This window comes from Parasteatoda tepidariorum, chromosome 6, assembly GCF_043381705.1.
Source record: "Parasteatoda tepidariorum isolate YZ-2023 chromosome 6, CAS_Ptep_4.0, whole genome shotgun sequence".
NCBI classification, from domain to species: Eukaryota; Metazoa; Arthropoda; class Arachnida; order Araneae; family Theridiidae; genus Parasteatoda; species Parasteatoda tepidariorum.
The window spans coordinates 33,082,582-33,110,401 of record NC_092209.1 but is presented as its reverse complement, the minus strand read 5'-3'; the positions used below and the strand labels follow the sequence as shown (position 1 = coordinate 33,110,401).

At 28.0% G+C, this 27,820-nt stretch overlaps 3 protein-coding genes across 5 annotated transcripts in view; 2 read left to right on the top strand and 1 right to left on the bottom strand.

Moving 5' to 3' along the window:
* The window catches only part of LOC107456436 (uncharacterized), a 35,328-nt gene extending 28,436 nt beyond the window's left edge, over positions 1-6,892 (top strand). Inside the window, exon 6 of one of the 3 annotated variants that reach the window (XM_043047030.2) lies at positions 5,978-6,892. In XM_043047030.2, coding sequence (XP_042902964.1) covers positions 5,978-6,861 — 884 coding nt within the window. In that variant the 3' untranslated portion in view covers positions 6,862-6,892. Of the gene's footprint in view, positions 1-2,785; positions 3,617-5,977 lie in introns of those variants that run through there. The other 2 variants (XM_071182207.1, XM_071182206.1) reach the window with 2 other exon arrangements.
* A 2,210-nt stretch (positions 6,893-9,102) lies between these two features.
* On the top strand, positions 9,103-23,419 carry LOC107456443 (profilin chic). Its single transcript, XM_016074306.3, has 4 exons — positions 9,103-9,407; positions 15,530-15,704; positions 18,486-18,583; positions 22,510-23,419. The coding sequence occupies exons 1-3, from the start codon at positions 9,282-9,284 to the stop codon at positions 18,581-18,583; spliced, it is 399 nt and encodes a 132-aa protein (XP_015929792.1). The 5' UTR covers positions 9,103-9,281; the 3' UTR covers positions 22,510-23,419.
* Positions 23,002-27,820, bottom strand: part of LOC107456442 (uncharacterized) — a 74,602-nt gene continuing 69,783 nt past the window's right edge. Inside the window, exon 4 of the mRNA XM_016074304.3 lies at positions 23,002-27,544. Coding sequence (XP_015929790.1) covers positions 27,450-27,544 — 95 coding nt within the window. The 3' untranslated portion in view covers positions 23,002-27,449. The remainder of the gene's footprint in view (positions 27,545-27,820) is intronic.

The following is a 27,820-nucleotide window of genomic DNA, read 5'->3' as shown; positions in this document are numbered from 1 at the left end:
ACCTTTTTTTTTTGAAATTTTGAAAATCTTAAATTAATTTAAACTCTTTGAGCAACAAAGATTTCTCCTATGTAGTTTTTGAGTTTCGTTCAAATTATTTTCAAAATCAGACTTTTTTTTTTCAACTTATTAAAAATAATTTTGCACATTTAAGAGAATGTAAACGATTAATTTTTTCCTAATCATATTTATTTATATCACTATTTTGACTAAACCGTATTGCGTTCAAAAAGTAGATAGGTTTGTTTTTTCTTTCTTTCTTTTTTTTTGTATCGAAATCAACGAATAAATAAATTCACGAAATAAAGTTTTAATTTGCTCTTAAAGTTTTTATTTAAAATCACTAGTTTTGAATCCGACTAAAAACTGACTCCTTTATTATTAATATTAAGTGAAGTTATACGCAATGAATTGTTTTTAAAATTTCGTTAATGTTAAATCTATTTAAACTCTTAGCGCAACAAAGATTCCTTCTTTTATGAAGTTTTCAATTTTGTTAAAATTATTTTTCAAAATCAGATTTTTTTTATTTATTTATTTATAATTTTTTTTTTTTACTATTTAAAAATATCTTTGCACATTTAAGGTAAATTAAACGACCAATTTTTTCTTAATCATATTTATTTATATCACCATTCTAACTAATCCCTATTGCGTTCAAAACGTAGATAGGTTTGCTTTTCTTTTGTTCCTTTTTTTTGTATCGAAATCAATAAATAAATTCACGAAATAAAGTTTTAATTTGATTTTAAAGCTTCAATTAGAATCGCTGGCTTCACATCCGACTCAAGACTCCTTTATTATTAATATTACATTAAGTTTTTTTTCAGAATTTCGAAGTCTTATTATTTACGTTATGGCTTAGAATGAAACCAATTTCTTACATTATTACACCCATTCACAAAAAAGCAGAGAATGAAACCAAATATAATACATTATTACAGCCATTCACAAAAAAGCAGAAAATGAAACCAAATATAGTACACTATTGCACCCATTCACAAAAAAGCAGAGAATAAAACCAATTTCATACATTATTACAGCCATTCACAAAAAAGCAGAGAATGAGACCAAATATAATACATTATTACACCCATTCACAAAACAGATATAATTTTCCTAAAATTAATTAATTATGAACTAAATTATTTTTATGTTTTTTTTGTCATTTGCATAAAATATAAAATGTTTTCGACCATAAAAACTATTTTATAATAATTATGAGAAACTTCTTAAGCTGTCAAAGCTTGTTTTGAAATTAAAGACCTTTATTTTTCGAAAATATTGTTTTTTCTAACTCATTCTTTCAACCGTGACTGAAAGTTATTTATAAAACTTCTTAACTATTTATTTTAGTATAAATTAATTTTTAACGCTTAGCTGCACTATATACTATAGACTATAATTATTAAGAGAATTATTTTAGTAAAAGAAATTAAATTTTTTGTCTGATCTGAAATTGTTCTCTGCTATGGAAAGAAAACTTATCCAGACTTAAGCAAGGATTTTCTCTGATGAATTTCTAGGCCGAGTTTCTTTTTTTCTGAAAACACGAATACTCGTATTAGGATCGTGACTAAATTCTAGATTTTAGGAATTTTAGAAAATTCTTGGCTCCATGCAAATGATTCCAAAAGGGACTCTAAATTGATTCTAAAAGGGATATTTTAAGCTTGCAGTGTTTTTAATATTCCTTAAATATTTGTTCTTTTTAATATTTTGCTGTTGTTCCTGTTGCTCCATCGGAATCGTTCTCTAATTTGTGCTGTCGTTCGAGTAGCAAGTTGAAGTTGGGATGATTTTTATAAAATCTTAACCCACTATCTGAGGTGAAAATCAACTCTCTTCGTGTTTAAAATATGTTCCGAAAAAAAAACAATAAGACCATTGGTGATATTCTGTTTTAAAAAATTTAAAAACATAAAGAAACCATTCAGCTATGGATGTCAATTATGGATTTTTAAATAGCTAGAGAACATCCTAGTTTAGAACTCTTCCTCCAGTTCTTCTGTTCAAAAAGGGAAATCGTGAAATTTATTAAAAATTCATTGTTTAAGAACATTAATGCAAGAGTTTAAAAATGGATTAATAGTGCCTATAGTACTACGAAGGCAATAAGTCAAATCAGCTTGATCATAGTCTGTTTTGAGTAAAAAAAAAATGAACATAGAATTTACATAAATTTACTTTGAAATAATACACAATATTCCAAAAAAAAATCAGAAAATTCATTTCTCACAAACATAAACACACAAGTTCAAGCATAACTTTACGTACTTCTTAACTGAGCTTTATTTTTATTATAATGCCTATTTTGGTTACAAAACGCAAATAGAATTTTGTGCTTGATGACAATACAAAGTTCAAACGTTTCCCGGTAGCTGAAAGCATGATTTATTGCCAAAATATTGCAAAAAGAATTTATTTAAGTATAAATTATACATTTTGATCGTAATACGAGCAGTGAAAGCTTCCAAATTTCAACCGCTGCCTTATATCTGATGATAATACGACTTTCAACCATGGCGACTACAAGAAGAATTTATCGTCATTTTAATTCTGAATAGAATTTATTGTCAATTTAAATTTTTACTACTTTTCAACTTAATCGAATCTAAACTGAAGTTTTGTGCTTGATGGAAATTTTTAACTTTTTGTTTTGCACGGGTTTTTAGTTTTGTTGTTATTTGAGAGTTTAATTACTGTCAAATTTTTTTAATAAGGAAAAAAATTCATTATACTTAATGAAATCTGTAAGGTTACAAATATTATTCTTACATTGTAGTTGCAGGTTATGAATCAGCGTTGCCCTTAAATATTTCGAAAAGAAAAGGCCGACAGCTGAAAGTTGAAGAGGACATTGAAAAAGCTATTAGTGACATCGATAGAAGAAAATCGGATTCAAATTATTCCAAGGAAGGTTTCGAACTACCACAAACAACAATTGACAAATCGGATCATCCTACCATAAAGCCAACTAGCATTTACCAAAACAAGTATCTTATGAACCGTCTCAATAATTTTGAAATGAATCCTGAACTCCAACAGTACGATAAAATGAACCATCCTATACAGCCTACTTTTAAACCTCCACGTATCTTCAATCCTTATGGTGAAGAATCATTAGATGATGATGATAGCTCAACGACTAGAGTAATAGAACATTTTCAAAACAAAATACCTAGTGGACTTAAGAAACCTAAAACTTTTAACCATTTTTCTCCAATGCGATCTTTCAGTGATATTGATGAAACAACCAGCTCACATGACTACAGGCCAACCGACAGAAAGCAAAAATTTGAAGAGATAAGTGTAGGAAACTATAATGTTTCATCTGTTCGTCTGAGCGAAAGCAACGACCAAAAGAGTCCTGAAGACTCAATATCAGAATTAATTTCCGAGTGCAATAAAAATATCCAGTGTTCCATTCATGCAACGTGTTTCAATCAAGATAACCAACATCCAGGTTTCTGTAGATGTGTTGCTGGATTTCAAGGAAATGGCATATCTTGTTGGGAAGTCAAGCTGTTTTAGGAGTCATATTAGTTAGTTTAATTTTCTAAAAACTTATGCAATGCCACTGAAAACCGTTTCAAAAAATTATTTTTTAAATGAATAAAAGAAGGGATTATTAGAAATGTTTGAAAATTTATTGTGTTATATTTAACCCTGTAAGGCAGATAGAACACCGGTGTCCCTTTTGTATACATTTTTTTCTCGTGCTCTAATAACATGCAAAAATATGTTTTGGTATTTTTTAATTATTAAAAATAGTCTAATAGTTACTAAAATATCTGTTAGATTATTAGAATTATATTTGTACTAAAATATAAAATTAAAAAAAGGAGTTCTAAAATTTTTTTTCCATTCATATTCAAAAATTTATCAATAATTGATTTTGTAGATTAAAAAAATTTCAATGATAAATAACTGCTTCTTTAAGATCTAAACAACTGCAAATGAATGCAAATTTGTAAAATTCTCGCTTTTAAGTGAGCCACATTTGGAAGATTTTATCCTTTAACGCAGATAAAGACACGTTGTATTTTATACCACAAATTATTAAAATGCTAAACATAAGATTTTTCACTTATTTTGACCTAATAATAACAAAATATATGATACATATGTTTAACAAAAATTCTGCGTCTAAAAGTTAAAATAAGTTCATGAAATTAAATTTATGAACAAATGTAAATTAAAAAACATGTATGTTGTGATTTAATTCATAATTATTTTCTCTTTTATTAATGCTTTATATATCGCAGTTAACTGTATCAGCTACTATCCTGTTTAACGACTAATGGAATCTATTGTTTTATGATTTTTTTTAATGTGCAGTAACAAGAATAAATCACAAATTGGGTGCTTTTCTTGCTCAAGAGCACCCTATTCTTATCCTGGTGAGTAAAATTCCAGATTCACTTTCCAGTTCCCCATTGAGATAACAAAATGCTATTAGGTTTCTGGAAAGCTGACTCATTTTCTTTGGAGATTTATTAACTGTTGTGTAAAACTTAGGTCTACAGCCATGCTTACAAGAGTGGTATTTTTCATAAAAGGGAAAAAACTTGGTCGCTTAAGTTAGACTTAATCTAATGATGGGTTGGTGATGGAGAAACAAAAGACTAAAAAATAAATAGATACTGTTTGAAATATTATTAGTAAAAATAAAAGTTTTTTTTCTCAATATAATTTAGAAAGTTCAGATATTAAGAAAAAAAAATTAAAAAAAAGCAGTCGTGATATTTATATTTCTAATTTATATAATTACAATAGTTTAAGTGACGATGATAACTGTTTTGATGGTTAAGAGTTACAAAAAAAAATATTTGTAAAAACCAAATATACTCATTTTCCGTTACGTATTTAATACATAACGGCATTGTGGATAAACAAAAAATTTTATATGTTACAATTAATTCAATGACATTTACTATGTAAAATAAATAAAAAACATATTGTCTGAAAATTAAACTTAATAAATTTATCTTTTAAAGAATATTTATAATTCCTAATAAATTATGTAAATTGTGTTACCGAATAACAGAACATTTTTTTTTACACTTTTGTAAAATCGAAAATATTTCCTTCTCCAATGTCTCTCTGGGCTCCTCAATCTAAGTTTGAACTTCGGAATCACAAAAATTAGTTTTGTGAAAAAATTTTGGAGGTCTTTGCTTCTCAGTACAGGATCAATGATGCGAGCCAAATATAATTGTACTCTTTGATATTATGTTTAAAAATGTTCATAGGTAGCTGAACTTAAATAACAAAACTAAAATCAACTGACTAAAATCAGCAACTAAACTAACTAAAATCAGCAACTAAAGTCATGAAAAGCATGAATCTCTGATGACGATGAAATTATTCTATATAAAAGTAAATATTTACAAACGTATCATTAAAACACACAGATTTAAAATTGTGATTCTAAACTTCACTAGAACATGCAACTGATGCAGTGTGAGTTATCAATCAAAATCAAAATAGTAATGCTAAATCAGTATCCGTATTTTACTTATTAAAATTGCTTAAGTTATTCTGAACCCTGGATAACGGTACTTCTTTACTTAAAAAAAAAGAAGAAAAAAAAGGTTCTAGTGCCGTGTTATCAAATCGCAATAAAAAAAAATTTTAATTTTAATTTATACTTTTCATTAGTCGTTACAACATAATACTTTTTTAGATAAGTAAGCTATTTCATAAGTTGAGGGAAAGATTTCCTAGACCTCCAAAAGTTTAAAGAACTGAATAAATTTTTTGTGTGTGATGAAAATTATCTACAAACAAATAGTTAACATGATTATGTTTATTAAGCTTTCATTTAAGTTTTTAAATATAATAGTATTTTAAGGGTTGAAATATTAAAATTGAGTCTATGGTAAAAATTTATTATATATATTTTTTAATGAATATCGTTTTTCGTATATTTAACGACGTATTTAAAAATTATATTACTTTAATTCAATTTCAGGTTATGAATCAGCATTACTTTCAAATGTTTCTAATAGGAAAAGTCGTCATTTGGAAATTGAAGAGGGCATGAAAAATATATTTAGTGATATGGATAAAAGAAAATCGGATTCAAATTATTCAAAGGAAGGGTTTGAAATGCCTAAAATAACGATTGATAGTTCAGGTCACCTTACTCATACACCCACCAGCATTTACCAGAACAAGTACCTTATGAACCAGCTTAGTAAATTTCAAATTAATCCTGAGCTCGCAGATTACAATAAAATGAACCATCCTCCGCTAAACATTTTTAAACCTCAGCATAGTTTCAAACCTTATGGAGAAGAAATTTTAGATGATGATGAAAGTTCAACTACTAAAGTGTCAGAAAATGATCAAAGCAAAGTGCTTAGTAAACTTCAAAATCCTGAGAGTTTCAATTATTTTTCAATGAAACAATCTTTTAAAGATGCGGATGAAATTTCCACCGCACATCCAAACGAGCAAAAAACAATCGAGCAAAAACCAAACGAGCAAAAACCAAACGAGCAAACACCAAACGAGCAAAAACCAAACGAGCAAAAACCAAATGAGCAGACACCAAGCGAGCAAACACCAAACGAGCAAAAACCAAACGGCAAAAAACAAAAATCAGAAGGAGCAGATCTTGAAGATTCAAGTGCCAACAAAGCTTCTCGTCTGAGCGAAGGCAAAGAGAGAAAGAGTATTGAAGATTCAATATCAAAATTAATTTCCGAATGCAACAAAAATACCCAGTGTTCCATTCATGCAACGTGTATAAATCAGTATAGCTCAATTCCAGGATTCTGTAGATGCGATGCTGGATTTCAAGGGAATGGCGTATCGTGTTGGGAAGGCCCGACGTTTACTGATTCTGATTAAATAGAGTATTTCTTTAATGAAAAAAAAATTTACTAATACGTTATAAACCAAACAGTTTCGAATAATAAATTATGCTAGTAGGACCCTAATAAATATATTTTTAGAAATACATGAAGATGGTGTGTATTGTTTAAACTGAATACACTAAATTTTTATTTAATAATTAAAAATTACTCAGAATAATTTAGTTAATACTGCTTAAAATTTTTTTTTCCAAGAATGTCTCACTTGGTTAATTGATCAGCTTGTCTGGCAACAAGTGAATTCTTACTATATATGGGACAATCTATTCGGGATCTGATATTTTATAAGAAACAAGTGACAGATTAAGTCGTGATGGTACAGTGGTTAAGGCACTGAGGCATTGTAAAAGATGGAGGTTCTATCCAAGGTGACGGCTTAAAGCACGCTAGCATCAAATTCATGGGCACCATCTTGTCTCGGAAGTAAAGGCGGTCGGTGCGAATGCAGCATATTTCCATCATCATATGAATTGTCTCGAAATTGTTGAGTCAGTAAGCCTCCTGGCTGGGATACTGGCTATTTGGAGAGTGCTTTACTTTTATAAATTATAAATTGGCTTTTTTTGTTGCCTGTGGTCCTAGTATTCTTATTATTGCAAACCACGTAGACTATATGGAACTATAATTTGCAAGTTTTGAACCATAAATTTAATTTGAACGAATTTCAAGTAATTGATATGCTGTAACATCAGCGATGATTTAAAATTCGTTTGTAAATAATGGAATAGTCGCAGTGCTTTTAAAACTCTCAAGCTGGAAAGAATATTTTCATATCAAAAAGTTAGATTTCGTTGTAATTAACACATTGGAGATAAACTTCCTAGCGATTTTGGACGATCTGGAGTTCTAGGTTATTGGAAAACAGGCGGTGGCTCCCTAGCTCTTTTCATATGAAAGTTTGAATTGAGCCATTTAAATTAAGGATCTGCTATCTACCTTGAAATTAAATATGGCGTTTATTTTGCACTATTTCAGATGCATTATACTGAAAGTTTTTAGTCCCTCAAAGTTCACTTATTAATTATCATAGTCAAGAGCTTATTTATTAATTTTTTTCATATTCTCAAGTGACTCCAAATTTCCCACCTAAGATCGATCAGGAAAAATATCAGTGTAGAGAATATCGAGAGATGATCCACACATTCCTGCCTCTTTATTATAAATTATAAATATGCCTTCTGGTAAATGTGATAAAAATGCACATTGAGCTCATTCCCTGGTTTTTAAAATTCAGGGCGTTTGCCAGGTATTTCCTCTACCAATGCATATATAAGGTTAAAGAACCATCACCAATATTCCTCACACTGACATTTTTTCTATTATATCTTAAAGTAAAAAAATTTAAACTTCCTCCGAGTAAGGAAAAAAAACTTGAACTCGACTGTTTAAAAAAATATGAATAAATGTTATAAATATGTTAAAGATTAAAAAAAGAAATTTTACAGAATGTTATAAACTCGAAGCGTCAAAATACTTTCAAATGTATTTTATTATTAGTTGTATAATACTTTTATGTATCATATATAATATCTATATTATATTAGTTATATAATATTATGTAATATTAATTATATAAGAGTTATTATAATACTTTTAAATACATTGTTAGTTTGCTCCTAACATCTTCACGCCACTGATTGCAGCCATCTCACCCAGCTCATAACCGTTTCCAAGTGCGACGGGGATAGATGTTAGAAATGTTTTTCAGCACTCAGAACTACGTCCTATTCCCCATTACGATAATCAGGCAAACAGGGCATGTGGAATTTTTTGTTTTGTGTAAGATAAAAATAGTAATAATTTCTGAAAGAAAAACCCAGTTTTGGTTTTGGGTAGAGAAACAAAAACCGAAACAAGACGTCAAAGGCCTTTACACTTCAGGTTTAAAAAAATGTGATATTATAGCTGAATTGAACTAACTAAGTGTAGAAAAGGATCAACAATAAACATTACAAAAATAATGAAAATAATCTGTAATTTTTTAATAAAATATGGCTGTCAACAAACTGTTAACAATGGTTGTTGTTGCGGCAACGCTCGTGAGTCAGTTATCAAATTTTGATTCGCTGTGTTACTCAATTAGCTTACGAAAAATTTTATATTTTTCTATCCATTCTTGCAATTAAAATTTTGACGATAGATTTTCAAATCCGATACATAATTATTTCGATTCGATTTATTATAAAATCCAATTTATTTCTTGTTTATGCAAATCGAAACGATTTCTGTGCCCTCTGTTGGCAGTCAGCTGATAACATTTATCGGTTGCGGTTTTCACAAGTGTTCTTTCTATTTTCTAATCTGCTTCTTCCCTGTAGTTTCAGCGTTAGGGTGGTGCTACCAAAAAGCTCGTCTGTCTTGAATTATTATTGCAAGGACCTTTATTAATATATTAAAATGTCTTGGCAAGCATATGTGGATAATCAAATTTGTTCACAAGTATCCTGTAGATTAGCTGCAATAGCAGGATTACAAGACGGAGCGATATGGGCCAAATTTGAAAAAGATGCAAGCGTTATGCCGGTAAGCAGCGTGCATATATCTTTAACCCTAACTCTCAAATATAAAAGAAAAATCGAAGTGTCCCCTAATTTTTTGTGAATTTCCTCAAAAACCGTAATTCCTGTGTTAATATTAGCATTGAATCAATAATTCATCGCTGTCTTGGTTTGTAATATGAAGCCTTCCCTTTAATTGGGCGGCTTTCAGCCATTGTATGAATCATCCCTAAATTTAAATGTCTCCCTTTATCAAAACTTTAAACTGTAATGATACGCGTTTTGGTATCGTTGTCTATTAAATATTTTATTTTGTGAATTTTTAAATTTGATTGCAATATTTTTTAAAATCTTATAATTTCATTAATGTAATTGGGAAGTAGACATGTGATTATGAAGGGATATTGAATGGACCTAATATGGCCATGATTTCTGCTTATTACTTAATATTAATTTCGGTGTATTGAATTTCGCTTATTGGCGCATTTAAGTTGTCAGTACGCAAGAGCATTTCTTTGTGATAGGTTACTGACACAGGTTGAGTCATTTATCAACCTCGTGATCTGGAAGCGCTGTAAGAAGTGTCATCCTGTAATGAATATTTTAAATAGCGTTATAAGAAGTGCCAACTAAAACCGAATGTTTAGGGAGGTTTTTATATTTTTTAAGCATAGCTAAAATTTTCTGTTCGTTTTTCCGTCTGCTTTATTTTTCACTTATCAATTATTGAAATAAAGACAATGGGGGCTGCTATCAAATTCCTAAATTTTCATTGATTTTAACTGATATTAAATTTTTAAATTAGCTTATTAAAATTTGTTAAGTTTATTAGCTTTTTTGCGTATATTTTAGCTGCTTATTTTATTAAGTCCATTTAAGTTTATTAAAAAATTTCAGTAGCAATATACTGTAGGTACAATTTTACCAATTAAAATTTTCTGTATTAAGCATGTAAATGCTTGTAAAAAACTTTAAATTACTCCATAAAATTGGAATTCAAGTTGTGTGTAAAGTTCATTAAGACAAGAATGTAAGAAACATTTAATAACATATTTGCGAAAGTTTAAATTTAATGTTCCCTATTTGTCACTCTGAGATTGTCTAAACTGAGTTTTCTGTTAACCAAAATTAGTTTTTGACACAACACATAAACTGGTTTAAATCATCAAAAAATATTTTAACTTGGGATGATAGACAACTCATAATGCATGTAAAATTTTTAGTACATTTAAAATGTAGATGGCTAATGTATTTATATGTCGATCAAAATTTTTTTAGATAATTAGATATTTAAATAGAAATTTTGGTTTTGAGCAGAAAAAACAATTTTTCCTTAATATTTTTAGAGCTCATCTTAATGAATTCGATTATACATATTGAAATCATAACACTGTTTTCATATTATTGAAATGAAAATATTTTAAAATATGATTTGTATAGTTTTTAAACTCTTCATGTGAATTAAATCCAAATTATAATTTTGATGTATGAACACTTGTAGAAAAAAAATGATAAAAGCAGAAATTTTAATTAAATGATAAAGGAAACCATTCTGAGCTCTCTGTACTGTAAGTAATTTACAAGTTGACTTTAGTTTCATATTTTTTAAATTCGAGTCAAAAGTTACTAGCTAATTATTGAAGGGTTAAAGTTCATTTTATTAAAATTTAGAATGCCTATTTTTCTTTTATAGTAAAAGCAATTAAACAAGTATAAAGCTTCCTGCAAGTCTTTTGTTTGCATAAAATGGTCTATATCAAGTATATTAAACTAGGAATGTAACAAATATTATATCACTTTTTGGTATTCTGCTCTTTGTCAAAATTTGGATAAGTATTTGTACAATTATTTTTTGACAAAGCTTTTTGGGAAAATCTTCAGTTTTATTTAAGAATAATCAGAAATTGTATGTTTTATGCTATTAGAAATAGTTTTTACACATATTTGTTAAGTTCTAAAGTTTGAAATTTATCTGCTGAAAGACACAGAAATTTAGATTTAAAGCTGGATTACTTTTACTGAATCATAATTTATTTTTCCTAATTATATTCAGACAAGTCAATTGTAGTTTTTTAAACAGCACTTTATATTTTAAAAGTTTAACTTTAGTTTTAAAAAAATGAAGCAAAACAAAAAAAGTGAAGCACATTATTTTAACTAAAGTGAAGCACATTAACGAAATGTTTCTAACACTATTGCGTTTTTGACAAGGTTCTTTATTTTGATATGCCTGATCAGTGAACTAATTAAAATTTATTAAAATATGTGTTGAAATTTAGTTAATTTTCAATCACTCAATTCAAGGGTTTCATTAAATTACTATTGATATTTAATAGTTATTAGAATAAATTTACTAGTTAGTTATTTTATTACATTATAATAGCTTTAGTACATCTATTTTCTAGACTATGCAGATCAACATCAATAAAAGAACTCAAATTTCTGATTTATATAAACTGAAAAATAAACTTAAGAGTACAGAGCTTCTAAATTTTTTTTTTGATTGCTTGCTTCAGGGAAAAAAAGGAGTTAAATCAATTTTAATTTAGTCCCCTTTTAACATATTATCAATAAGATTGAGTTTCTTTTTTTCTTCAATAATTCAAAAAATTAACAGTAAATTTCAATTTTGTACATTTTTATTTATGATAAAAATTTTCTACACAAATTTGGGTTTTTGACTAACTGTCAAAACAGTTTATTACCAATAATTTACTAACATTATTGATCACTTGTAATTTTTTTGTATGTATATTTATTTATAAATACTTAATTATAATAGCTAAATTATAATAGCTAATAATTATCCAATATAATTATAATTGGGTATTTGACACTTGTTAAAAACTGTCAAGTTTTTGACATGAGTGATAAAATCATGGATTAAACTATCAATTGCCAACCTTGATTTCTAGTAGACTTTATATTCTTTTATTGTCACTTTCTTGAACAGTAAAACAGTAACACTGAACTCATGCACAAGGTTTAAATTATATTTCAAAATTAAGAATAATTTTTTTGATGATTTTTTTTAACTTTCCTCTTTATCAGTGTTTTTTTATTATGACAGCATTTTTAAAGAGCTTTTCTAATGAAGATTATTCTTTTGTGGCCAATTTTCTTAAAATATGGCAATGTGAAAATTAAGATTTTAACATTTTATCTATCCTTTAAAAATTTTGAAGATTTTTGTTTATTTCTATCTTGTATTTTCTTATTCAAAAAAGTTTTTATTGATGTTTTTATTATGATGTGGTAATTAAGAGGGTCTATATTAGACTTATCACTTTTTCTTATACTGTAATTGGAAGGCAAAAATGTTAAGCTTTAAAATTTTCCTTTAAAAATTGATCCATTTTTTTTTTTTTTTTTGCTTTTTGTATATAATCTTAATTTTTATTTAGAAGTGTTTGTTTGATAGCGTTGCATTTTTAAGAGTTTAAGGGAAATAATACAATGCAAAAAGCTGTTAAATTTTACAAAGCATTAAAATAATTGAAACTATTTGCATGTTTTATTTCTAAAAGAAAAATTTTTCAGCATTTTGATTAATCTGATAATTTATGAAATTGTGTCCCTGTAGTAATTGTCATACGTCAAGACATACAAACCTGATTTTATGAACTTTTTAAGGAGATGCTAGGCCATTGTTTACATTAATTTTTTTTTGTATAGTGAATTAAACTTTTTGTCTCCTTATTTTATCACTAAATAATATTTAGTGTAAATATGAAGTTTTATTTGTCATACCTATTTAGTTTAAACTAAGACTTAAAAATATAAGTAAATTTTAAAGAGCCTTGAGAGCCGAGAAAAGTGTCAAGATTTTTTAGACTTATACTTGTTTGTGTGTATCTTTTGGTAACAAATCTAGTGTGTAGTATAAAGAGTTGGAAAAGGGTCTACCTCAATGAATGTTTGTTGATCAATAAACTATGTTCTTGTAACGGGTAGTGTATCCTAATTCTGCGAATTACAATCCACCTATATATTGTTTTATAAGTTGCCTCCATATTTTTGAATACACCTCCTGTGGCAGAATCACTACTACATTGTCACAGAATGTTAGTTTTTATGGTAAGATTTTCCTTTTGGAAAGTAAAGTTTTGGCTCTTTCTACAAAAATTTACACACTAAATTTGAATTGCTTATTTATGTAAATAACTTTTTGATGTGCTCATTTAACGCTGACAGTATCTGAAATGCATGTAGTGTTTAGTTTGTATTTTTGGCAGTTAATATTGATTTTTCATGTGGTTTTTAGAATATCCTGATGTATTTCGGACGATACAATGAGAAATTAGAATCGCTCATTTGAGTATTTCCTTTTAAGGCAATAATTCTATGGATTTTTTTTTTTGCTGATAATGCAATTTTCAGTTTTTTAAAATCTGATTTTTTATGCAATATTTATTACAGATGTCAAATTTTGAAAAGAAACACTCATTTAAGAAACCCTAGTTTGACAAATCAGATTTGAATGATTTAGTCCTATGTGTTTTTCAATAATTAACCCCTTCTCGCTCCCATGGAATTTTCTGGCTGGAGTGTTCAGTAGTAATGCGAATAAGTAGTAATAAGAATAAAACTAATTTCTTTGGCCCGGAAAACATTTTATTTCTAAATTTGCACACCAGATGGCAGTACCAGGATAATTTGTTTATTATAAACTAGTTGTCAAAAAATTAGGCACTTTTATGACACTTTTCTTGAAGTTTAACCGAACGTTAAGAGGTTAAGCTATGGATTTCATGATTTTTATTTTTTAGTGGTTTTAAAAATGCGATAAAGAAAAGTGCATTCTCCCTCAACAAAATTAGAGAATATCGCCCATATTTAAATAAAAAAAATTATAAATTCTATTAAAAAAATAGTATTTTTGTTTTTGTAAATGCAGTGTTTTCATCACTTTAAGTTAGTAATATGCATCTTTGTTATTATTGAAAGTATCCTTTAGAAAAATATAGTGCTAGAGAGTTGGATTACAGAAAGCCTAAAAAAATTCTGCCACAGGAATTACTAGTTTGCAAATTTTTGGCATCTCTTGTTTTTTTTTTTTTTTTTCGGTAGTCTACTTATAAATCAAACATGAAGATTTCTGAAACTAAAGCATGTAAAAAAAAAATTAAATCTGGGAAATTAGTGTCTCTAAAATTACATTGTTCACTCTGGATATGATAGATTTGTTGTCCTAAAGTGCATAGTGGCCAACTGTTCTGATTTTAAAACTTAATTGTTTAGATTTTTTAGCTTTATTCCGAAAATACGATTTTAGTCAAATGCTCCGATTTTTCGGTATTCTATCACCTTTTCACTCCTTATAATGATTTTCTTGACTTGTAAGACGGCTGTAAAAGCTAGACGTAGGACATGTGAATATTGTGGTATTCGTGAAATTGTAGTATTACCAAGAACTCTAAACAGTCTGCTATTTCAAGGTTTGCAATTATAAAGGATCTACTGAACCATGTATTGTACATGAGGAATAGTTCTTGTAACAGTTTTATTTAAAATGTGGATTCCCTTGTGGTGATAATTATGGGTTCCGTTTCCTTGATTATCTGTTAATAATTATGGATAGCTTAAATCTAGCAATTGAATTATCAAGCAAATATCTTAAATCAATGTGGATGTGGTGTAGCTTTTGTGGTTATTAAGCAGGGGTCTGTCCATGCCGAATTTACTGCCGTTTAGCGGTACCTTCAGAAATTCAACCTTAGGAAAAACTAGTTTCACAAATTCACTTTTAGAAAAACGGTAGTTCCACAATACTTAAAATTTATTTTTGTATCCCTTGAGAAACAATAAATCCATATTTTTGTGTTTATTTTTTATTATAATTTTAATTTTTCACAAATTATCGCAAAATCGGTACCTCTCAGAAAAACCTAGACAGAGCCCTGTTAAGTTTGACATTCAATTCATAACTTATTTCAAATTTCTCTAAAAGTGTTGGCTGTTAGTATTTACTTGAACAAATTCTTAAAGAAAAAAACAATTGGCTATTTTCATTTATTTTAAAATTGATGTTAAAGTTTAGTCTTGATTGCAATTGTCTCACAATGATAGAGTAATTTTTAATTTATTTTGCATATAAATTGTTAGAGTGATCATGTTTAATAATTATACTGTTTTGAATGTGTCTAGGTTACACAACAAGAACTGAAAGTAATTGCTGATACTATGCGAACCAATCCTGGCTCTTTTACAGAATCTGGTATATATCTTGGAGGTGATAAATATTTCTGCTTGTCTGCTGAAAACTCATTAATTAGAGGTCGAAAAGGAAGTTCTGCGCTATGTGTTGTTGCCACTAATACCTGTAAGTAATAATAATATATTGAACTATTCCAGAGTTTTTCATTTCTGATATTAGAATTGTTTCCATTATTTTTATGAGATCAGGTTTAAGATATTTAATAGTATCCTTATTCTATAAATTTGAAGGATTTAAAAATCACTAAGTTGAGCTAGCTTTTATTTTATCATGCAAATTTCTATAAATCTGTCTTCTTGACAAATTTTAAAGGACCGAATAGTTTTAAGCGAATATAGTTTTTAGTTCTGATGATTGAATAAAATGTATGTTTATATAAATTTGTCTTGTTGAAGAAATATGAAAGAACTTAGGTTAGCAAGTGTTGAATATTGCCTGGTACTTGTTAAAAAAAAATAGAATTTTAAATCATTTTAGACTTTGTTTATTGTGGTATAGGTAATTCTTACTTTTTAATTAAGTTTTAAGAAATGATGTGGTGTTTTTATCAAATTAGGATTAAAGAACATTTGCAATTAAAATGTTTAAGAGTTTCCTCCTTTTTGTATAACATGGTTTAAAGTTTCTGTAAATTGATGTTTCTGTTTAATGATCTGAACCTTGACTAAAATTCCATGAAGCCTTTATCCTAGAAGCTAATGACTTAAGATTAATAAGTTTTTTTATTTTAATTTCAAATAATTTTTTTAAACTATTTTTTCCGTGATACGTAATTAGTTTTCTGTAGTTTTAAATATTACATTTTTGCTTATTTATTAAATTTCTAAATATTAATTTAGCTTATACTTCAGAAGTATATTCAATTTTGAATAAAATTTACTGTTATAAACAAATATTCTCGTATGTTTTTATTGTGTTAGAAAAATAATTGCTTTGTTTTGAGGTAATGCCATTAACTAATTTCATCCAATACTATACATTATAACTGATCTAACCGGGGTCTGTTTAGAAGAAATTTGGGTCCGTTAACGGACCCTTAACAAATATCTTCATAAAAACGACGGACCCTTCACAAAATATTTTAACTTAAAAACGGACCCTTCACAATGATTTTTCTTTTAGTCGGACCCTTCACAAATTTGTTTATCTTTATTATTGTTTTTTTAATCGAATGAACCCTTCAACAAGAAAGATGGATGTAAACGAATTAAGTTTTGTCTTCGACAGACTATTCTTCCCGAAATGAATATTCGGCGTTCAGCAGTATAGACTAAATACCAAATATTTGTATGTTGCATCGCTAATTTAGTAGCTGCAATTGCTGTTTATTTCTTAAAATTAAATTTTTTTTAATTATAATTTTACAGTGTTGAGCATAATTCTCGTATGTTTGTAAATTTTTTTTTTTGCAATAACGGGCCCTATTTGCACAAATTCATAAAAGCAGACCCTGGTTGAAAGAATGTGAGTAATTTTTCACAATTTCAAGAAAACCGGACCCTTCACCAAATGTCTGGACAGACCCCTGTCTAATGTAAACATTTTGTGTGCCAGATATGTTTATATGCCTAACTGTTGCTACCTTGCTTGCTTTAAGTGAAACTTCTAGTATTTGTGAACAGCATTAGTGAAATTTCTCCTTTAAACATTTAATAAATTGAAATTATTTGATGATCTAATTTGGTGATATTTATATCCTGATCTGTGACAGAATAATCTCAGTCTTGTTACCTTGCGTGCAGCGATCCACAAGAAACGAAAGAATTGCAAAAAGGACCCAACTCAGAGTATAACTAGTGGCAAACTTGCAAAATGCAGTACTCCTTATTAGATTGGTAGTTAGAATTTTTCTGGATTTTCAACTGAATTTTTATTAAACTGCACTATTACAGTTCTTCCCTTTTTAGTTAAAAACAAATTATAAGATTGTTAGCTTTTATTGAGAAATCTTTAATTATTGGAAGGAAATTTTTCAGTTTTATTAATCTGTGCCCATTTTTATGCAACATTAAAAGGAAATAGTGAAAACTGGCTTGTATTGTGCTGTGGCAATTTATGTATCTAAAATTTCTTAAAGCATGGCTTTATAGCTTTTAAATTTCTGATAGAATTGGTAAAATTTCTAAATAAATCATTTTCTCTAACTATGGTTGGCATCAAGGCCAGCCAAAGTAAAAGCAACTCGTGAAACAATTTTCCTTCCATGATCAATTTGCAAGATTTTTTTTTCCTTCTAAAAATTGCTTTATAATTTGTTGCAAAATAATAAAATTAAAGATAAGAATGAAATTAACCTCTTAGAAATGAGAACTTGAACAGTGATAGGCCATTAATTGAAGCAGAGATATGGATGGTTTTGGTCTAATGTCTCTACAGTTCTGAATGTGATACTTTACTTATTTTCTCCCATTCTTAAAAATTATTCAAAAGAACATTTTACATTGGAAATAATAGTAAATCTATTAAAATCTGTTAATTATAGAATTATTTCCTGATTACAATTTTCCTATAATTATAAAATACCTCCTAAAATAAACAAGATTTTCAGCTGTGCCTTTTTAGGTATACTCAATTTTTTAAAAAGTACTGTTTATTTCTTAAATATCTCTACCCTCGAGTCAGTCATGATGAACAACTTTTTTTTTTTAATTACCTTTTAAGGTTTAGCATTGTCCAATAGTCTTATCTGGTACTTGTACCATTAAATCTTTTATTATTTACTAATGATAAGTGATACTTTTTTATTGACTAAATAAAATAGAAATAAAATTTTAAAAAGGTATGCTAATATTGATAAAAATATTTTTTAGAACAAAAGTGACTTTTTTTTTTCAATATTTTGAAAAGTTATTCAAGTTGTATATTGAATGTGCGTATTTTCTTCAGGTCTCTTAGTTGCCGCGACTACTGATGGATTTCCACCAGGACAGCTCAATACAGTAATTGAAAAATTAGGAGATTATCTTCGAGCCAGTAACTATTAGGCAAGTATTTCACATTGTCTTAAGTTTTTCTAAAAATTTCATTTCTTCATAATGTTCGACCTTTTTAGTGTTTTGATATGTGATGTATAATATCACTGATTTATGATTCTGCCAGTACCTTGCCTGTGCTAAAGCAACTTTTTATGCATTGTAACTTGTGTGTTATAAGATTGTCGTTTTAAGTAAATCTAAGCATAATTTTTCAGTTGTCCCTAGCGTTGTATTTTCCTCAAGTTAATTGCATCTTAACATTATTTACTGTAGTGTGCAAATTCTTAAAAATTTTGTAACATTAGAGCAGATTTTTGCTCATATGTCATTAAATTACAAGACTGTCTACTACATTTTATGCTAAGTGTCTTAGAGTTTTAGACTATAATTTTTGCAATATTTTAAGAGGTTCATTGCAAGAGATGCAACTAAGTGGCATTTTATGATCCTTTAAAATCATTCACATGTAGTGGTGTGGAGAATTATTAATTTTAAGTTATATGTAAGATATTAGAAAACTAAGTTTATTTGCATTCTTGGTGCAAACCAAAATTTTGTTGAAACTGCTTCTAAAATACTTTTTTAAGCCAAAGGAAAAGTTTTACAATTTTTTTTTAATTATGCGTAGTGTAGATGTTAGTGCTTCAGTGTTTCTTTACACATGTTTAATGTAGTTGAAGTTTTCATCTTTCTATAAATGCATTTTTTTTTTTTTTTAAATTCTGAAATATTGGAATAATTTTGATTTGAAAAATTAAAATAAATTTAGCAGTGTACATGCTTCAACTGTCCTTATTAGTTCTATCTTAATTTCTGAAGCTATAGGATTTTAGAAATCCAGATTTTCAAGGTTATACTGTATTTAAAGTTAATTTCTTTAAATTTTTGTCAGTTTTTTGTAATGATGTAGTTTCAGTGTTATATTTTACCTAATTTCTTAACTAATAGTTATCAATATAGAAAGTAAAACTATAATTTACCTTTTCTGCTTAATAACTGAAGTTTTATTTTGTTATAGTTAAAAAGTATGTGCTTTTTGGATTAAAGTTACTAAATGGTACATGGTGCAGTAAAATTCCAGCAGTCTGTTATTCTGACTGTTTTGCTACTTAAAATCGCAACTAATATTAATCTTGGTGCGACTATTGATTGAATAACTTTTAAAAATATTCTATGAATTATAGTGCGGCTTTGAGGAAAACTCCTCAAGACTGAAAATCTGGGGCTGTCTGCTGCTGTGGTAGCAAATTTCTAATGGGGGTGAAATGGAGGAAAGAAGGTGTCGATTGGTTTACTCATGCCTACCTTCACTAAGATTTAGACAAAACTATTCATCCCGCACCCCTATTCAAAGTGACCTTTCCTTGTAACCATGGTACCCACCATGACTAGACAAACCTGACCTCTAACCAGTGCCTTCAAAATAATGGTAGAAGGTTCACCATTCTCTTTTTTGGGTGCTCTTACATCCTGAAGATTCAATTATATATTTGAAGTCTATAAACCTTGTTCCTTTAGTAAATTTTTTTAATTTTGAAAATGGATATTAATTGTACCATTTTTTTTTTTTTTGGATTGCATACTTGTTTCTAAGTTGAAAATTTAACCCAAGATTTACAGAGGTAAGAAAAATAAACCTGACCTTAGAATTGAAGAGCTTGCCAACTGAGTACATAAAATGTTTCCATAACTTTTATAGTGGTGTACTGAAAAGTAGTTCATCACATAGTATATCTATATGGATTTGACATTTTGAGAAGTCTTTGATACTGATGACCTTGTACACAAGTGTTAGTATTTTGCGTTGAACTTGTAGTATCTACCTGATTTGTAAACCTTGCTTTTGATTTGAGCATTTCTATTCTTTATGAAATAAACATGTCCACAAAATCTATCTTTGTTTTATCAATCAGTTGGACTGATTTGGTAGAGTTTTGTGGTTTATGAGAACCTAACTAGGTTCTATTAACTTTCAAGCCTGTTTTCCTATTCATGCTGACAAGTTTTTCTTCCGATTGTTAGGTTCCTTTGATATCATGCTAAACTCAATTATTCCTTGTGCATTATTAATATAATGGTAAACTTTCTAGCTTTAAAATTTTTTTGGGTGTTAATAAGCGTTTACTTTAAAATGTTTGTATTGTTTTGGAGATATGCTCATTTAAGTTATTTATTTTTTTGATAGCAACTAAATTTCTAGGACCATTAAAATATTTGAATTACCTGAATTCTGAACCTTTCTCTTATCTGCTAATTACTTTCAGATTTTATTATTTTTTTTAAAAATTCTTATTCAATTTATAAAGTATTTTATGAAATAAAGTACTAAAGTGTTATAAGCCCCTAATTTATTTAAATGTCCTTGAAAATTTTAAGCTGAGGCTTAAAGCTTCAAGCAATTTTTAAATTTTATTGAACTGTAAGAATAGGAAATTACTGTAAAATAGATTTAATGTTTATTTTGTATTTGGCAGCTTTTTAATTTTATGAACTTTAATTTGCTGCATTCACCTATATGTCTTCATTAAATTTATTTGCCAAATTTAATGACTTCTATAAGAACTATATAATATTTAATTATCAAATAAAATATTGAGTTTTATCTAGGAATTTAACAATGTTAACAGACAATAACTTGGACTTTTTTTGTATGTTTTAAGACTTAAATGTTAATTGTCAAATGAAAATTCCAATGCTGCTCAGATAACAATTTTTAAAATTTTATTTTGTCCCACATTTGTAAAATTTATCTGCTTCCCTGAGTTTGTCTTAGATTTTTGATTTACCAAATGAAAATAATTTAAACTAAATTTGGTCAAATAATTTTGCTTAATAGAAGCTTTCATTTTCTGAAATAGACTTTTTAGAATAGTCTTTGCTCTTGAGACTTTAAAAGTCAGTAATAACTTTTACTGTATGTTAATTTCACCTATGTTAAAACTATTAATTCTCAATCTTATTTCTGCTGCTAAGGTGAAGGCATCACTAATCTGTTAAGATAAAAAAGCAATACTTTGACTTAAAACCCTGTCTCAAAATGGTGAAAAAATGGACTTCTAATAAGACCTTGTGCTACGTTAAATTTAATACTCAATATAGTGACTGCAACTTCCTTTGTATATTAAATTTCATGCTTCCCATAAATTAAAATCAGGGTTGGGGTTTTGGACGTCCTTAACTGGTTTTGGATAGGACACGTGGTTAAAACTGTCTTAAACTGGGTAAAACTGTCCTTGCATCACAGGATGATAAAAAAGACATCTATTTTTAAAAAAAATTGTTTTTAAATATAAATATATTAGTTTAAATTGAAAATACAAAATAACTGAAATGTATTAACAGTTTTGAAGGGCATAACATCAGTTTCAGTTACTGACACTGGTAATGTACCACCACTATGCTAAAAGAATTGTACATTAATGAAATAACAGTATTCTTGAATAGTACTATAGGTAAATAACCCTGCTTATGACTAACCAAGCACTTAGTCTCTAATAGCTTAACCTGTATGGCAAGGTCCAACTTCAGTTATGTACTATTGAATGCTAGGACCAATTGAACTAGATTACTGATTAATCTTCCTTTGTTTAATGTTTAAATTGAAGAGCCGAACAATATTAATAACATACTTTTAAAAACAAATATTCTGTAGTAGATTTAATTATCAATATGTTATTAGTTATTTTACCTCTTAAATATTGTTCAGATAAAATTGTGACATAATTTGAGTAAAGGGTTTTGGACGGGCGGTTTAAACCATGGATTAATCCATTCTGTCCTAAACCTTGCCAACCCTGATTAAAATGTACTGATATACATTTTGATTTTAGTTTCTTTAAGTATTTTGACTCATATATTTGAGTCTCTCTTAATTTGGAAAAAGGCTAGTTTTAATTTTTAAAAAAATATTAAAGTGATTAATTTTCTCTTGTTAGGTTGATTGCCATTCACCCCCTTCTGTGTGTGAAAGAATCTTCAACTTCTGTGAAGACTTCCAGTTTGTGGCATTGTCTGTGTTAAGAGGAGGGAATACACTTAAGGTTGTATTTTCTTCTCTTGGACCTGCAACAAGAAATCTCCACCCAAGAAATTGCTCTGGATTAAAACTCAAATTTCTAAATAATCGAAATAACTTTTTTCCAAACTTTTTGTACTTAATTCTTTTGATATATAAATACATCCTGCTTTTGCTTTATATTATTACCAGTGTACGTGAAAAAAAAGTGCTAGTCACCAACTTGCGTTCAAGTGGCCGCCATTTTTAACTGTAGTGGAGATTTAAATTTTGAATTTAATTGAAAATTTTGATGGGGGGTGAAAGCAGGTATTCTTTATATATAGTGACTTGTGCTATTGTTTTTTGAAAGTAATTAGTGTAGCATTGAAAATCATACCTGTTTAGTAACTATTTGCATTGCTAATCTATGAAAAAAAATCAATGTTCGTGTTAGTGTCTGATGCCGCATTTTTAGTTTTTTTTTTTATTTGTCATGCGTAAATCTACACTCAGTTTTGTAATTCTGCTAGTGTTTTATATATTACATTAAAAATTGTTTTGGTTTTTGAAAGATTTTAACTACAAATTTTTATTTAATGTTTGCATTGATAATTTTTTTTTTTCAAATTTTGGAGTGAAATCATTTTTTTTAAGTATTGAGATTGTTTTTTTGATTGGCTTGCAGTTTTCATTTAAGCATGTAACACATTCCATTTAATATTTACAGCTTTTTTTTTCTTAGCATGTATCAATAAATCTCAGTGGATTCTGATATTGAATATCCCAAACCTGCTTTTTGTAAAATCAATAACACCCTCTGGGTAACCGAATAAAAGATGTCATTCCAACTGATTTGCTTCATTTTTTGTAGTTACAACATACTAATCACTTTTAAGGCATTAACTTTGTATTGAAATGATGGGTGCTAAATTATTTATTTACTGCCAACTGTAATTACAAATAAGAGAATGCTATTAACCCATTAATGTCTTGCACCATTTATTTCAAATTTTATGAATTACTCAAATATGCTTGCTGTATTACAGTCTTGTTCAGAAAGTTTTACAAAGTAAAGTTCAGTTTTAGTTTCTTTGCTAGCAAACATTTTAGCTAATAGAAATGAATTTTCATTTGGTTTACAAAATTGAGGTTTGTAAACTTTTCTCAGTTTACGTTTTCTTTTTTTTTCTTATTAGTTTTTCTGTCAATTAACAACATCCAACACTGCAAAAAAAAAAAATCCAGATAGTAGTGGTTTAATGCTAATTTTTCGTTGATGCAATTTTTATTACTGATGAGAGGGTAACTTACACGTTAGCGGTTTTATCTAAATGTATGGAACTTTGAAAACTAAACTTGGAAAATATTTTAAGTATTTCTGACAATGGATGAAAGAGCTGAGATGCCTCAATTGGAAAGTTTTTCCACAGTTCCATAGAATCATGTCTAGATGAAATGAGTTTCTTCAAACTGAAAGATACTTTTCTCACTGGCATTTTTAACCTTATCTATTGAATGAGTCCATGCATATCGTAGTATTTAACACTAACTAAATCTTTATGAATTTTGAATAGTTAGCAAACTAATAAAATTTAAAATAAAACTTATGTGCTAAATTTTTATTACTCATAAAAGTAAAATATTCATAACTGATTATGCACTAAACAATATATTACTAACAAACTTTCTTCATCTTGATTTCTTATTCCAACAATATTTGGTGCAAATTGTTTCAATGTATTTTTCCATTATGTAGACAAAACTATCACTGAAAATTTAAAAATTTTTCATACTGTTTATTAATAGGTGTTTTATAATGCATATTCCTTAATCATATATTAGTTTAAATAATTTTTCACTCAATTTAATGCTCCTAATGTATATAAAAGCTGAGCTGAGGATCAAAATATTAGAATTTAAAAAAATTTAACAGTTCAACTGCAAATTTTAGAATTCAAATTGCCTACACTTAATGGAGGAAGTATACATTTTACTATTCTGTAACATTATCTGTTAAAAACTGAACGTTGGTAAATTTCATAAATTTTAAACTAATTCTTGTTCATATTGGGCACCTTTTTTTTTTCTTCCTTTCTTCCAAAATCGTGGAAATCTGTTTTAGTAAAAATACTTATCTCTGAACAAATGCAACTTTATTTTTTTTCCCTAGCTATAAAGCACTTTTTTTTTTTTTAATCAATGATTAGTATAAAAATGCTATGAATCTTAAAACTTACCCTTTCATTTCTGTTGGTGCATGTGTCTGATACAGCTGCATGTATTAAGAATAGAAGAGTTTATGATACTATGACACTAAGATTAATTTTAATTGCATTTAATATCTTATTACTCTTTCTGACTAAAATGTAACTTTCCCTTTTATCAATATTGTGATAAAAACAAAACTTTTCTTTTTGTAAAAAAGTAAACCTTGCAAAATATTTATGAGTATGGTCCCATAGTTGAAGAGCTTCAATATTTTGCAATTGTTGCATAATAGCGTTTCGCCCTCATAAAATGACAAGTTATTATTTTCAATTTATTACAATCTAATAAAGTGTTAGCATGTTTAAATTAGAACGGGGAAAAAAGCAGACTATAACTTTATTATAGAATTTTGCAATAATCTGGAAATAACAGCTATCTTCTGTTCCAGCGTCGCAGCTCAACCATAGCCAGCCTAATCCACGATTGCTGGTAGTTAAGTTGCTTACTCGTGCAGCATCGCTACTTAGTGTTGAAAAATGTAACAGGGCTTCGTGTTTGTTTTTCGTCATCATATATATTTGCCTGTTAAATAAGATTACCCCATCAAAGTAATTGTGGTTCATTACATTTTAGTTTTTTCTTTTTTTACAAATTTCTAATTTTAAAAAATTTTTTTAGTTATGAAATGATCAAAAGACTGAGCTGGGATTAACAATGATGTCATTTGAATTAATAAGACAGGTATTAATATATATTTTCTGAGTAGGTTTTTCTTTTTTAATTCTTAAGGCCCCGAGTTTATGGATAACACTTGTGACGATTGCTGGTCAGTGGCAAATTTGAAATTTTTAAGCTTAGGGAAAATAAAGCTTGTGGAGAGCAACTAGTTACAAAAACGTTGTTGATAAAAATGCCTTAATTTATTGACACTGGTTGTAACGAAGTTTTGAAAATTTTCAAATTTGTTTCAATTTTTATTTTTTAATAAATTACTGGCTTGGAAAGATTTAAATATTATATGCTTAATTATTGGGATGTTAAAAATTAAGGTACGGAATTCAAAGTATAAACCTTCAATTTCAGCAACTAATTGTATTGTCGAACATTAACCTTAAACCCAGAATTAAATGCTGCATGGATCTTAAATTTCCTTTTAATTTAATAGTAACAATGAAAAGTAGGTGCGTCATTTATAAATATTTTTTTTAATAGCTTTTTTATAAAACAAGTAATTGATTGACTGAATTACAATTCATTTAAACTTGACAGTTGTCATCTGTATTAGTTTAGAAAATATAAACTAATACGATTATTACTGTTTGACTGGAAAATTTTCAGTTCCACTTTCAAACACATCGCACAGAGATGTATTGGAGCTGAGATGATTAATTTAATTTTTTTTCATTCGTAAATGGATTGCTAAATGTGAAGTTTCGTTTTGTGTGTTGCAAAATTCTGTTCTCGATTGTTATGTAAAATTCGGCCACTAATATTTTTTTTTTTAATTTTGCTACTTTTTTAATAATTAAAGTTCAATCTGTAATTTTGAAATTTGTGCTTTTGTATAATAAAAACTTGAATTAGTAAGTTTATATTCTTTTATAAGTGATTTTTTTCTCACCTCGATCAGTCTATGTTTATTTGCGGCTTGATAAAATTTTACACATTTATATAGAAAAAAAAAGTATCAAATTTAAATGTTTTTAATTTTTACTGCGTAAATTCAATCTCCTTTAAAAATCCGTGTTGATTTTGCAGCTCCTAGAATTTAATTTTATAATTTGAAAATTTTGGTGTTACTAGCTTTAAATAGCATGGGTTCGTACATAGACTGAGTGTTTCGTAATGATTGCTCATAATATATCCATATACATTTAGAATCCTTGTCAAAAATGAAATCGATATAGCACACCTGTTAGGGTTCTTAAATTATTATATCGACGAGGAAAAATAATTAAAACAAATCGATTGAAATCTGTTGTATCGCTAATGATGTGGACGATAGGTTTGATTTTCGTATTCTGCTACAACTCTGGAATTGTTTAAGCTAATTAAAACATATTTTGCTTCCATCGAAACCAGTTTGATTGCCCGAAGAAACTTGAAGGTGTTTTTAATCACTTTTTAACGGCTCCCTGTTTCCTCTGGCAATAAAAGAAGTTTTGATGTTTTCCGTCTCGTCCTTCTCAATTGTGATTCCTTAGATTTTGTTAGAATTTTTTTTTTCCTCACTTTTTTATTTTATTTTTCGAACCCTAACATGTATTTTTTTTCATTTTTAATAAGAACTGTAAATATATGTAACAAAGGTGGTAATTACGTAACTCGTGCTTTCTCGGTACAAAATTCCGTTTTTTGCAACCTAAAATTCTGCATCAAATCAAAATCTTATGACCACTTAACAGTTAATTTTCATTGATTTCACTTCATACAGTACTTAAATAACTCCCCAATATATTCATATAAGCTTGCCATTTTAAGCATAACATCTAATTTTTCTCTAGCACTTAAATTATTTAAATAATTCTGAACAGAAATAGTGATACCTAGTTATCTTAGGTATTAATTTACTTAGTAGTGACACACTTTCATAAAAGTTAGGAATGGCAGTATTTTAGGTTTTTCATTGTTGGTTGCCTTTCGGATATTGCTTGTAGATGCAAAAGATCACTAAGTGGCAAGAATTCCATCAGGAGAAGGTTTACGTTTCTCTAATACCTGAGAGAGCTCATCAATCACAGCTTGCGGCATATGAAAGGCGGTTTCTGTAAATAAAGAGAATAATGCTGGTTATTTAAACATACTATGTATTAGGTTGAACAGTGCGAAAAAAGAAAATATCTTTTGATTTAGTTATTAGATTTTCACGTTCTTGGGTTAAATCTTAATTGTAACGAATATTCGACCACTACTTTTCTGTTCTTTTGCCGAATATTCGACGAAGTATTATTTGAAAAATTAATTTTCTGCGAAGTGTTTTCGGGGGAAAGTTTAAAAGATTTAATAATGAAAAGTCTAAAATAGTATTTTTTACTATTCAT